The 13,539-nt window shown below is 45.3% G+C and overlaps 1 protein-coding gene across 5 annotated transcripts in view; it reads right to left on the bottom strand.

Annotated features, from left to right (window-relative positions):
- Nucleotides 1-13,539, bottom strand: part of cux1b (cut-like homeobox 1b) — a 63,150-nt gene that overhangs the window by 13,008 nt on the left and 36,603 nt on the right. The window contains exons 9-20 of one of the 5 annotated variants that reach the window (XM_034605154.1): nucleotides 10,169-10,217; nucleotides 7,377-7,481; nucleotides 6,704-6,892; nucleotides 6,111-6,169; nucleotides 5,758-5,800; nucleotides 5,508-5,604; nucleotides 3,472-4,263; nucleotides 2,632-2,715; nucleotides 2,049-2,150; nucleotides 1,359-1,903; nucleotides 1,094-1,235; nucleotides 96-383 (exon numbers count right to left, since the gene is read on the bottom strand). In XM_034605154.1, coding sequence (XP_034461045.1) covers nucleotides 96-383; nucleotides 1,094-1,235; nucleotides 1,359-1,903; nucleotides 2,049-2,150; nucleotides 2,632-2,715; nucleotides 3,472-4,263; nucleotides 5,508-5,604; nucleotides 5,758-5,800; nucleotides 6,111-6,169; nucleotides 6,704-6,892; nucleotides 7,377-7,481; nucleotides 10,169-10,217 — 2,495 coding nt within the window. Of the gene's footprint in view, nucleotides 1-95; nucleotides 387-1,093; nucleotides 1,236-1,358; nucleotides 1,904-2,048; nucleotides 2,151-2,631; nucleotides 2,716-3,471; nucleotides 4,264-5,507; nucleotides 5,605-5,757; nucleotides 5,801-6,110; nucleotides 6,170-6,703; nucleotides 6,893-7,376; nucleotides 7,482-10,168; nucleotides 10,218-13,539 lie in introns of all 5 variants that reach the window. The other 4 variants (XM_034605153.1, XM_034605156.1, XM_034605155.1 and 1 more) reach the window with 4 other exon arrangements.

Here is a 13,539-nt window from a genome sequence, read left to right on the forward strand (position 1 = left end):
GGAAGGGAAGGGGAAAGGGAAGGACCAAATAAACTGCACAGACAGCAAAACGACACACAGCATGAAAGAGCAGCTATAACCCCAATGTTTCTTACCAAGGTTATTATCAGTCAACACCTCCTTAACCTTCTTGGTGATGGCGTAAGTATCAAGCTCAGGAGACATTGCCACCATCTCTTGGATGCTGAGACCTGAGTGACCAGGTACAGGCAGCGGGGTGCCGGGCTGAGACTCCCCACCGGAGGGATCCTCAGACAGAGGTTTGAGACTGGAGGACTGTGAAGCGAGTGGATCCCCGGCGAGACCGTTGACAGACTCTTCAGTTGAACTGAGGGGCGACTCTGGAGCGGGGCTGCAGCTCGCTGATGTCTTGGGAGTACCCTCTGCTTGAGCGGAACAGACAGGGTGAGAAATATCACACAGGTTAGCAAGTGTGTTACTGTGTAAGAAAGCAGAGTTTCATCTTCTCCTCCTGCTGGGTTTGGGCGGGACTTCAGTCATACTACATCAACGAATTTAATTCCTGTTAAACAAACAGCAGAGGTGCTTAAGTTTTCATTTTGAAGCTTTTTTGGCTTCCTCCTCCTCTTTCTTCATCTCCCTGCCTCTGTCTGTGTAGTACTGCTGTGCAGCTCAGCAGGCTGGAAGAGAGCAGTCACGAGGAGCTGTCAGTGTACATTAGCTGCTGTTTACACCCCCAGAGAGAAAGAGACACACACACGTACGCACGCACACACACAAACACACAGACACACACACACACACACAGAGCTGCCATCTGGCGCTGCAATACTAACTTGTCTATGACATGACAAACCAGCAGCTTGCTGGCTGACACTGCCACAGCACTGGGGATGGGGGGGATGGTGGGAGGAGAGGGGACGGGTGGGGGAGGGAGGGAGGTGAGATGGAGGAGGGAGGGAGGGAGGGGGGGTGGGGGGGTGGCTGGAGTGAGTGACAGACTGACAGTAACAACTAGCCACTAGCTCTAATCAGGCTTTCAGGGTAATGCTCTAGCCCAAGGAACCTGATTGTTCGAATCCTAATACTCTGTGCTTGTGAGTGTGCATGTGTGTGTGTGTTATTTGTTTACCTTGGTTCTGAGCAGGCTGGATGTGTGTGTTTTGCCCCTGATCTCCATTGAGCCATGGCTGCATGCGGAGGTATGGCTCTCTGCTCCTCTGGTTCAACTTGTTCCAGGGTTTGTGCCGAGACAGGCTGTCACTCAATATTCCCTAAAACACACACCGGGAGAAAGGCTCAGACATGGAACCACTGTAGAGTGAAAACAGAGTCGTAAAAACAGACCACAGGCAGATGAAGCTCACACACAAGCTCTTGCTCTCCTTCCATCTCACCTCTTTGGAGTCCTCCAGGTTGTGGTTCTCCTCTCCTGTCTGGCTCGATATGGTCCTGCGGGGGTCTGTGTGCATGTTGCTCCACCACTGCTCCCTCCAGTAACCCACTCCCCCGGAGCTTCCAGAGCGGGCCGAGCTCTCATTGCTACGACTCAGCCTGAGAGCGCCGTCAGCAGAAAAGTCGAACCCTGAAGAGCCCCTGCCCTCTCTCTTCACGCTGGAGCTGAAGTCGAGGATTGGAGACGGGGATGAGGGCGAGGACAAGAGGGAGCAGGGGGTCTTCTTGAGGGAAAGTGCCAGGGGGTTGTAAGGGGGCAGGGGGGCCGTGAGGTGAGAGTTCAGGAGGTCCCTCTGAGATAGCGATGCTAAGGAGGAGGAAGACGAGGCTTTGAGGAGGGGCTCCAGTGACGCCTGCTGGGCCTCCATCTCTCGGCGAGCTTGCTCTAGGATGGAGCGGATGGCTTCGTCTGAACCGCTTCCCCCTACACTACCTACTCTGCCCCCTCCTTTCAGTCCTGTATATGATGGCGGAACATGGGACAAGTCTGTTGAGGAAGAAGAAGAGGGCCGTCATGAGAGACTCAGACAAATACACACAGTCACAATGTATCATCCTCATCCTCCTTGACTCCTCTGGAGATGAGGCGGGGGGGGGGGGGGGGGGGGGGGGGGGGGGGGACTACGACTCACCAGCTTTCTGCACCTGCAGCTCTCTTTTCGCCTGCTCCAGAATGGACTTGATAGCCTCATCTGAACCTGCCTCTGGGGTGCGGACGCGGGCAGTAATGTTACCTGGAAGGAAAGGAAGAGGGAATGGGAGGACATGAAAAAAGAAACATGAAAAAAGAACAATAACGGGGCTGATAAGGACATCAAATAATTACACCATAGCACAGCACAAAGACCAACATTCCCACCACTGAGCTACAAGGCGACTACACTGGAGGGATTGTCATAATTTCTCTAGTCCCTTTGGAGCTCACGCATGCACACGTGCTGCAGAGTAAACGCTCCCCACAGAATAACAACTACCAATAAAATCCCTAAATACACATGCTGGCTTTTCCTTTGACGCAAGTCACTGGAGCTGTGCGGTTACCTTCAAGGCACATTTGAATCTGTATGCCAGCCCGCAAATTAATAAACGCCAACACACACACACACACACACAAGCACACACACGCACACACACACCATAGATAGAGTTCATCCCAACACAAACATGCCACACAGACAGAACGTGCTAGAATCTCTGCGTGTGAAGGGGACAGACCTGTGTGTGAAGCTGTATTGGAGAGGGCTCTCCGCTTCGGAACATCCTGAAACATTCGGCTAAGCTGGGGCTGGCCTGAGCCCTCTGTTAAGGACAATATACCACACACTATGTTACAGCACTTGTGTGTTTTTCTCTTCTTTTATAGCTAGACTATATGGTGCCCTGTAATGCTCTGCAAACATATGGAACGTGTAGATGCTTCCATCCAATACACATCTTAGTGCCATAAATGCATTGATGTTTACCATCTGTGGCCCCAGTAGGAATCAAACCTACCTCTGACAGGAATATTAAACTACTACGAAGACAGACTAGTGAGGGATAAATTATTTAACAGTACGTCTTAAACAGGGACACAGTAACTGCAGCCTTATTTTTAACTTGGACTGTGCCTTGGTGGTAGACTCTGCTGTATTTCTTTGTACCACTGAGACCACCTTCGATCACAAATGTCCTGATGCGTTAACAAAAGCAGGGCCAGGCTAATCGAATCTACCTGTAGTTAACAGTACCCCTGCCTTCCTCCTTGTTCCCACCGATCAATACTATTGATGTGTGAAAGGTTTCTGTATTGACCGCAATAGCTTGGAGAGGCTCTGGGGATAAGTGCGTGACTAGGAACTCACTCAAAACACACAGGTGTGGCGAAGGATGGGAGTTAGGAAAGAGAAATAAAAAAGCTGGTCCATATTGACAAGCCAATCAATGGCTCTGTGCAGGGCTTCACACACACACACACACACACACAGACATGCAAGACACGCACGCACACACCCACACACAATGGCACACACCCGCGCACACGCACACATACACACTAAAGATACATGGACTCACCTCTCTGCCGTCCCTGGATGCTGCGCAGTGCGAGGATGTTCTGCTCATCGGCGAGGAACTGCCTCATCTTGTGGAATGGCTCCTTCCCCCGGATGGTTAGCTTGTTCCACGGCTTTGGTCTGGCCAGAATCTCACTGACCGAACCCTGGGACAGTCCCAGCACATAGTGGCCAAACACGCGCTGGCCGATGTTGTGCTTGATCAGTTGCTCTTTCACCTGTCGGGCAATCTCTGCCGTGTCCATGTCCTCCCCGTCCAAAACACTCCCCGTGGTAGCGTCTGAGTGGCTGGGTGATGGGGACGGGGCGCTGCCAGCGGTGCTGCTCCCATTAACGGGAGCCATATCTGGGCTGGCTGGAGGTGGCTGGGGGCTGCTGGCTGCCAGAGGGATGGAAGCAGACCCAGAGCCAGGGGTGGAGGTAGGGATGGAGCTGAGGGTTGGTGTAAAGGGGGTGAACAGTAGAGCCCCACTGGGGATTCCAGACGACTCCTGCAAGGCTTTGGAGTAGAAGGTCTGGAGGAGCTGCCGCTGGATCAGGGAGTTCAAAGCCATCTTACCACCCACCAGAGGGAACACAGGGGAGTAGAAGTCCTGTCCAATGCCCGTAGGAGTGAAAGGGTGTGTTTCGCCACTGCTGGTGGTGGTGGCAGTGTTGAGGGGGTCCGTGTGAGTGCGAGACAGTGGGAGCTGGGAGGAGGAAGGAAGAGAGGGAGGGGGCGAGGAAGAGGGATCGGTGGGCATGGTCTCCTCCTTCGTTGAGGACTCTTCTGTCCTTTTTCGCCCGGCTGACCCTACAAGAAAGGTCAAACACACCATGCATTATGGGGGAGTCAACAAAAAAGGGGTTCCAAAAGAAAGAGAAAAAAAAATAACAAAAGTTGAATGTTATCTTAATCCAAGTCTTTTACAAATGAGTGAACTTTGTTTTCCTTTTTTGCCAACCCCCCCAGACAAAGTGCCCATGCATTTGTGATTTCAACCTTTCTTGTAAGCCACAGCCTGGAAGAAAAAAAGGACAAACAAAACAATTGACACTGTGCCACTTAGGCAGATTAGCTTGGCCCAGGGCTCAGTCTCTCTCTCTCTCGTTCGCAGGCAAAGTGGAAGTAATTGGACAGAGTAAAATTATGTCCTTAGATAGCCGATACACCATGTGAGTCCTCTTCCATGCTGCTGAGGTGTGTTCCTAAACACTGAATTATTCCATTGATGTGCAGTATTATAGTCTTCAGTTCATAAAAATACATCCAGGAAAGAAATCAGAGCAATAAAACTATTGAAAAACAATTTCTTATGGCTCAACAGAAAACAGATGCATGCACCTGAGCAGAGACTCTGCTGAGTAAAGATGCAAAAGCCTTATTATACTGAATAGCCAGACTGATTAAATTCATACATTTGCCAAAACAAATATAGACATTAGCTATATTTTCTAAGTTATGTAAATACCAGAACCCATCTTGATGATAAATGCTGGGAGAAATTTTAATGCATAACCATTGAAACTTAACATGATTAAGTTGGACAGTAAGCTCCCCTTACTGTGAATGTTAATCAATTCAAAGCTATTCAACTATTCAAGCCTAAAGCCATGACATTTCAAAACCATAAACACTGCTGCAGAGGGCAAGGTATCCTCATTTTGTGTACTGCAACTTTGTTACTGTTCAGGTTGACCTCCTGCTGTGGTATTCACAGGCACCAGAGATGGACCACAAAGCGACAACGTTTCTATACCACGATTCATTTCTGCATATTGGAGAACCAATAGTGCAAATCATCCCCAAAACATGAATAAATGGTTAAGTATTCTCAGAGAAAAAGAATCTATATGCATACATGTTGTGTGTATGCATACCCTGACGAATCTCTTCCCTGCACGGCCTTACCTGCAGCTCAGGGTTCATCTAAGCTCCCGTAAATGTTGGACTCAGCTTCTGTGAGCTTTCATTTTTGTTGTAATGACTGAAGGTTATGTGAAGATCATGTTCATGAACCCAGGCCTCAAGATTAACTTAGATTTTGGAAGACTTACCGCTGAGCTCAGTGTTTGCAATGCGCAGAGCGGCGCTCTCAGATTGAAGACTACGGTTCCTCTCCAGCAACAGCACCTCCAGAGGTTTGGATGAGTCCTGGAGGAAGAAAATTTGAAATTATATTGTTCAAAATATAATGCGGACTCCACTTTTAAATGGTAATTTTAAAAATGTAGTTGCTACTAGTGCTGCAACAATATGTATTAACTGCTAAATGTCATTCGTGTCTGTACAGATCGTCACTTTTACCTGAACAGAGTCAGATGTTCCAAACTCCATAGACTTGAGGATACTGAAAAGGGAGAAAAATAAAAATTTCATATGAAACAAAGATAAGTGTACACACACACATGAACTGTGTAGCATGCTAGCTTTTCTACTTCTTTCTTTAAGGACACAAAGGATAGTGGAAAGACACAATACAAAGCTACAGACAGACCAGCTTCACCTTCAGAAGGGCGCTCTATTAAGTTACAGATCTTAAATGAAGACGCACATCTTGTTTAATATTATTAAAGACATCAAACGCATGCACTAAAGAGATCTGTGCTGCACGCAGACATACACACAGACACACACACAAAACTGTGTGCTCTCCTTACCTCAGCTCCTTCTTCACCTCTTCATAGTCAGCTTGCTTCAGCAGTTTCTCTTCCAGTTCCTGTAGATTACAAAGAGATGAAATAACATGGAAATTAATGAAAAGAATAATAGTTATAACTAAAATGGCATTCAGTAGACTGCATACTTCCACCAAGACTGAACACTCATTAGTTCTTCTGAAGAAATTCAGAAATGTTGAAAAACGCCCTATCTCAAAATGTTAAAGAAATCCCCCTGTTTGTCCAGATCAGCTCCAAAATTGAATGGGTTCTTTCTTTGCCCATCACTCATCATTCCACAAAGTTTCAATTAAATGAGATCAGTAGTTTTTGCATAATCCTGCTAACAGCCAAACGGCAATGAAAGCAACGCTCTTGGCGGAGGTATTAATTATAACAACACAAACAATGTTGTTTCTGTGACTAAGTCTAGATATCAGAACAGAGATATGTGTTAATATAGTTACAGATGTGATCAGAATATACAACAAAGCAGGAAAAAGACAAATACAGGAATAGTCTTGTTTGAAATTAGAGGCTAAAACTGTATATAATAAATGAATATAAACTGCAGCAGTGCGATCTGTTGGTACCTTGAGAATGGCAGTCTTGCTGTTGAGCTGCTGCTCTAGCTGTGTGATCTGGGAGCTGGTGGTCTCTCGGAGTTTGGTCAGGCTGGCCTGCAGTCTCTGGACGTCCTCCACCAGCTGGGCGGTCTCCCTTTCTTTGGCTCTGAGCTCCGCCTCCAGACTTGAGTGGGATGCCACCTCCGCCACCTGTTCCTGAAGGCCAAACAGAGACAGGTTAAACCGACGAGCAAAAGAAAACTTGACAGCTATAAAATACCCATGAAAAGTTCACTACAAGTAGGATTTCTAAGCCAAGCAGAAGCTGATCAACACACTGGTTATCGTTTCAAAGGACTTGCTCCTTTAGATCGATAGTGAGAAGTAATCCATTCACTATGCACCACTATAGGTTCAGAGAAATTGATACTTTAGCGTAAAGGTCCAATAAAATCAGTTATTCAATACACAATCAACTATTTCCTCCGTGTCAACATTTTCTTGGAAAAACAATAACTAATCAATGTGTTATAGGTGAATCCAACGCCTGATGTCTAAACCCAGTGACTACAATGATCTATAAATTGAAACTTTAATCAGCTATTCACCCCATGCATCGAAAAGGCCAAGCTGATCTTTAGCCTATCAATACCTCTCTGTCGACCATCCAGTGAATCAGTGAGGCAGTGAGATGTGTTACCGTGTCGGGGTCGGCCTTGGCCGGGCTGCCGAGCTGCTGGGATTGGTTACTCAAGGACAACTGCTCTCTGAGTGACTCCGCCTCCCTCTGAGATGCCTCTGCCCGCTGTCAGGAAAAAGGAAAAAACGTTAAAGGAAAATCAGCTTGTGGAGATTCTTATACTGTCAAACATCATCAATCTAATGGACAATTCAGAGCTTCTGTGTAAGGTTTTTTTTCTGGTATACACACATTACTTTAACATGTCTCAATTTTCCACTTGCCCCAGAGGAAAATTGAAAACGCACGTAATGGATGCAGACGGTGAGAGAGAATACAGAGTAGTGAGACCAAGACAGCAAAACTTCTTCCTGTTTAAGGCCTTGTCTCCACTACTGCAGATGTTTTTTGGAACTAATACTTTCCCCTCCCTTTTACAAAAAAAAAAAATCTACGTCCACACGACCTTCATTTTACAAAATATCTTCGGCCAGACAAGAACACAATAATGACTATAAATGGTCAAACAAGCCCGACCAGTAGCTGGCGATAAAGTCTACATCAACGATCCGTCAAACACGAACGATGTGATCCAACTAATATTGTGCGAAGCGGAAGCCTGTGAAAGTGGTGCAGGGATGCTAAATTTAGCTACTAACCTGTAATGAGACATAGCTATGCTAATCAAACGTCTAGAAACCGGTATATAGCAGCCATTTTTGTTGTTTCTGGTGTGTGCTCAAGCAACTGTGGGCAGGCACAAAGTAAGTCCCTTTTTCCTAACGCTCCGTTGTACACGTACACACAGATTCACAGACACTGGAGTTTTTGAAAATGTGCACTTTAAAAGGCGTTTGTAAAATTCTCAGTTTGAGGAAATTAAAAGGCTGCGTGTGGACAAGAGGCCCAAACACAGGGGAAAACTTTTGTTTTGCATTATACATTATTGTGGCTGGGGTGTAAAGTGCCATCATGTCTCTTATTCTGTCTGGTGGCAGAAAATGAATGGTCTCTGGAGGATGTTATAGAGTTTTTGGTGATGAAACAATAATAATTATCTTTAATTTAAGTATACAGCTGAATTCATTTCACTCTACACGCACTGGGCAAGTGGCATCGCAAAAATGCAATAAAACTGAAGGAATTAGGTTTTCCAGTGCATCATCTTCTACCAGCCAGCTGTGCGTCTGTCTGAAAAGGAAGCTCACCCCCTTCCAGCATAAACAAATATATTATATATGGTGGAAGAGGGCTGGGAGAGTGCAAGAACACAAAGTAAAAGAGTGGGACGATGGCCAAGAGTGGATATTTCCCTAATTGCAGATATTCAATTAGTCCTGAGCATTGAGATGATACCCGCTGCCTTGTGTTTATGACCAAACTGCTACACTTCAGTTGGGATTCATCTGCAGCGCTGGCCAACTTGCCATCATTAAGAGTTACAGGGAGCCGATTCCACAGCATTCCTAATTGCAAACATATTGAGAGCTGTTATTGACTGGGTGGGAGTTGGACGGCTCGTAACAAAAAACAGAAAAATCATGTTTTCCATTTTCTCCTTATAAAAGCGTATAAAAAGTCTGCGACTGAGCTGGAGGCCATGCTGTCATCCTGCGTAAATCTCAAATCAAAAGTGTGAATAGTGTGCGTGAGTGTGCGTGAGTGTGCGTGTGTGTGCGTGTGTGTGTGTAGCATTATAGTTGGAGTGCTAACCTTTAGGCTAATATTAACATTACATGCCTATGCTACCCCTTTAACCACAAATCATACTCTTGGGCTAATAATGAAAGTTAACAACAATGACATTAACAGATACCACAGGAATATTTACAACACAGGGGCAGAGGGCGCGCCATGGGGCTTATTTCAGCTGGACGGGTTTAGTAGGTGTGTAATAAACATGTAAAACAACCACCGGCCCTCACAGTGAGAATCATTTGTTAATATAAGCCACATTTTACAGATTCTGAACGAATAAATATATTTGTATTTATAAGTATAAAGGTTGGAATCTTTTTTTTTTTCTCATTGTCAAAGTTGAAAGTCTGTCAAAACTTTTCCAGCCTCAATCAATCCTAAGCTTGTTTGTTCCTACTGATGTCAATCATAAAAGAAAGAGGGTCAGAAATATACAGTTTGATTTTTAGAAAAAGATAAATAACATCTGAGCCCTGTCAACACGGATAAATGGTTGATTTGTTGGGGACTATTTTCAGCAGCAGATTCATTTAACACATTTGGTGCTGGTGTGAATATTTACAGCAGCGGGGCGTGTTCGACCTAATGAAGAAACATGTCAGCGAGTCAAACAACATGACTCATGATGTTGTGATTTTGGACAACAGCTGATCTCTATGACAAGAGAATGACGTATTAGAAGAATAAACTCAGTATTTGTTAGTTTAAGTTCCTTTAAGAATGATATTATTTTAATAGGGTGAAAAAAATGAAAACCACTACACATGATCCTTTACATCAAATTTGCTTCATACACGCACATTTTTAACGCTGTCATGAAGGATTAAGAAAAAACGACTTATCCAATTTCAAAGAGACGATATACTCTGGGTGCAGATCCGGATAAAAAGGCCGATCTATCACTTTCTTTAACATGGAGAGATAGGGTGTTAGCCTTGGCAGAGGGATGCGCTCTTGATGTGATCTTATATTTTTCTGGAGAACACTTTCACCATTTCAAAAAAATGAACGTTTAAAAGAAAATCTATAATAAAACAATAAAGATGGGGGGGGGGCTTGGTGTGATGAACGATGCTGTGTTATAATCTACACCGAAAAACGCTAAGCATATTTACCTGATTGGCTCTTTCCAGGTCTGTCATCACCATCTCAATCTCATCGGCCCTGAAAGAGACATTAACTATTACTGTGGAGAAACACACAGCAGAGCATGTGACAGTGCTTAAAAGAGACCCGCTGAAATACAGCTCACAAAGTGAAAGTAAGGAATGGTTGAGTGGAAAGATGATGCACACATCACATGTGTGCGCAATTGTTCTGAGAGCACGTCAATTTAGAGAACGTCAGTGCCGTGTCCATTAAGCTACTGTCTAAATTTCACCTTAATCCATTGATTGTGAACTCCATAACCCAAACAGCTTGTATGTGTGCGTGCATACATGTATATAAGTGTGCGTGTGTGTCTATGTGTGTGGGTGTGCACATGTAAGCCCCTAAACCCAGGCCACACTAAAACAGAGGGATTACATTAATAGAGCTCTAAGTCCTAATACAGCAGACTAATCTGCTATGAAGCTGTGTGATTGTGTCTGACTAATGGTCTGGATGGAGGCCATGGTTCACCTCTCACTTGCTAGAGGTCAGACAGCAGGAATACATCCCCATAATACCACCTCTCATTGGACTTCGGAGAAATAGTTTAATAACCCTGTTTCATGAGGGAGGTGAACACCTATCACTTTCCGGCGGACAAAGTGAGATGTGGAAGAAACTTTGGGGAGAAACCAAACCACACTAAACTCACAATACACATTTATATTTTTGTTATTTTTCAGGTTATAAACCATGAACAATATGATTGTTGCCAGGGTGTGTGTTTGCGTACGCCTTTCAAGATCACTTTTGAATATACGTCTCTGTATGAGGACGTTACAATTAACAAATGCATTGGAAACTTTATGTATATAGTGTTCAGTGCAGTGTAAAAAATGCTGCATGTGTGCGTGCGTGTATATTTAAGACACTACTCACTGATAAGAATACACGGTTGATAGACGTTGAGTGCAAAGACGTGAGCGCATATGTGCGCCGCTGCGTCCATTAAGACCTTTTGATTTCACTGCAATCTTTTGATAGTGAACCCAATAACCCACGCAGCTTTTGTGTTTGTGTGTCACAGTATGAGAAACAGTGTTATGTCCCATAGGCTTGAGTACTACTGATTTGAATGTGTTTAACAAAACAGACACAGTTGATATTAGGTCAACGTTGTGCCACAGGCAATGCAGCAAAAAGAGTCAGATGTGGGTGGGAGAGCTTTTCACTCTCCGCTTTTATTCTTTCCCCAACAGTTAAAAGGATCTAGTATGCATTTAAGCAACATAATAGTACGCTACCTCACCAGCTTTTATCCTGTCTTAAGCTATAGTGTGCCGGACCCACGTGCACGCTCAATTGTGCCCCCGCACACACATGCGAGGTCAGAGAGCCAACAAGCCAGAAAAGCTTGTAATGGAGAGTGTTTATGGGTAGTAATGCAACCCAAATACACCACCATTCCTGCCCTAAATGTGATCATTTAATCAAAGTACAGATGCACAAAGTCTTCTTAAATAACCTTTGGATTTGGCTGTATTTGGGAATTATAAAGGCAAAGCTAGAGGCAGAGGGCCAAAGCAGATCACAGGGAAGGGATTTTCTGCATATCCTGATACAGTCAGTCAGTCGCTGGGCAGGGCAGGAACTGTCCACGGCCAGCCAATGCACCCAGTGGAATTACTTCATCAAACACTGAACTGTAAAGGGAGGGTCCTTCATAATGATAAAGCCTGATTTTACACCACCAAAACTTAGCTGCGAAGCTCCATACAGCAGCCACAGGGAGGAGCTATGGAGTAGATGCACAGCTCCACTGGAGAAACGCACACTTGCACACACTCTTTTGTACCATGAAAGCCAATGGGTGCACCCAGTGACATCAGTGAGTACTGTAGGACTTCTGAAACAAGCCCAGAGCCTCTAAGCCCCTACTGTACTTCCTCCATCTCAGACAGGCCCTTTTCATCTCTTATCATCTTCTCTCTCTTGCTCCTCACTCAACTGCTTTTCTCTTCCACCCTCTGCCTGCCTCTATCCTTTCCCCCCCAACCCGTACCCTTCCTATTGCCCTGCACTTTCTCTCCTTTCATCTTTTTTTTCCTCCTTCCACCTCCGTTCTCTCATCTTCTGCCCTCTCTTCCTCGGCCTCTGTCCTCGGTGCCAGCAGGATATTCCCCTGATTTAGATTTTCATTTCCCTCCTCTATCACGCTCTTATCCCCTCTTCCTCGCTGTAGCCTGCAGCCGCTGGCTCACTTTTTGCCCTCTAGCTTTCATCACTCCATTCCTTTTCTTTCCTTGGCTTTCTCCACATTGCGTTTTCACAGCGTGTTACCTTGGGGATTTCAAGGAGGCTTAAAAAGAAGCTAGCTGAGAGAGTGTGTATATCTGTGCATGTATGTGTGTGTGTTGAATCATTTTTGTGTTTGTGTATACTTGAGATGGACAGCAGAGAGAAAAGCCTATTGACTGTTGCCTAATTATCAGCAATTACATTTTTCCCAAAATGGTATCAAGTGTTTATACACAGATAAAGCTGCACACAAACATACAGAGGAGCACACACACACACACACACACACGTTCACACACAGACAGCATCCTGTGGGGCAAGGGATCAATATATCATTAATCTTTAACAGGGACTAAACGGGTAAAGCGCGGCCAGCTAGACCCTCACAGCGCCAGCACAGAGAGGGGGCTATGCTACATCTGCAAGCCCGCCTCCCGCTGACGCTCACACACTCTGGGCACTGCAACATCGACCAAATTCTCAGGCAGTGTGTGTATGTCCCTGTGTGTGTGTGTGTGTATTTTAAAAGGCAGATTACCCAAATGCAGCAAGAGGATGGGGGATTTGTCACGCAATGTCCTCCTTAGTGGAAAGTTTAGAGCAAGTGAGAGTGTGTGAGAGTGTGTGAGAGTGTGTTCGTGCGTGTGTGTGTGTGTGTGTGTGCATACGTCTGTGTTTGTGTGAAAAAGTGCATGATATGGATGCCGTTTGTGTTTTGAAGAGCCCAAATATATGCAGTCAAAGGGTTAAAAGTTGTGTTCAGCCAAACACTGGCGATTTGCTCAGCCAAGCAGTAAACGGGGGAAGGACTCCAAGGACTGGGAGGGTGCAGGGTTAGAGAGGGTTTGTGTGTGCTTTAAAGCGTTGCATTAAAATTTCAGATCACAGCACGCCACATAGTCAAGGACCCTGACTGCCTCAGGCTCACAAGTGAGCGAATGAGTGTGTGTGTGTGTGTGTGTGAATGTGGGCGGGCATGTGTTTATTAGCTTCTGTAAGCAAATGGGGCCTCCTATATCTTTTCAAAATGTGTTTTCTTCTGACATAAAAGGAAGAGACAAGGATGGAAAAAGGAAGAAAGAAGTGCAAAGAAATG

The sequence above is a fragment of the Hippoglossus hippoglossus genome, chromosome 13 (assembly GCF_009819705.1).
Source record: "Hippoglossus hippoglossus isolate fHipHip1 chromosome 13, fHipHip1.pri, whole genome shotgun sequence".
Taxonomy (NCBI): domain Eukaryota; kingdom Metazoa; phylum Chordata; class Actinopteri; order Pleuronectiformes; family Pleuronectidae; genus Hippoglossus; species Hippoglossus hippoglossus.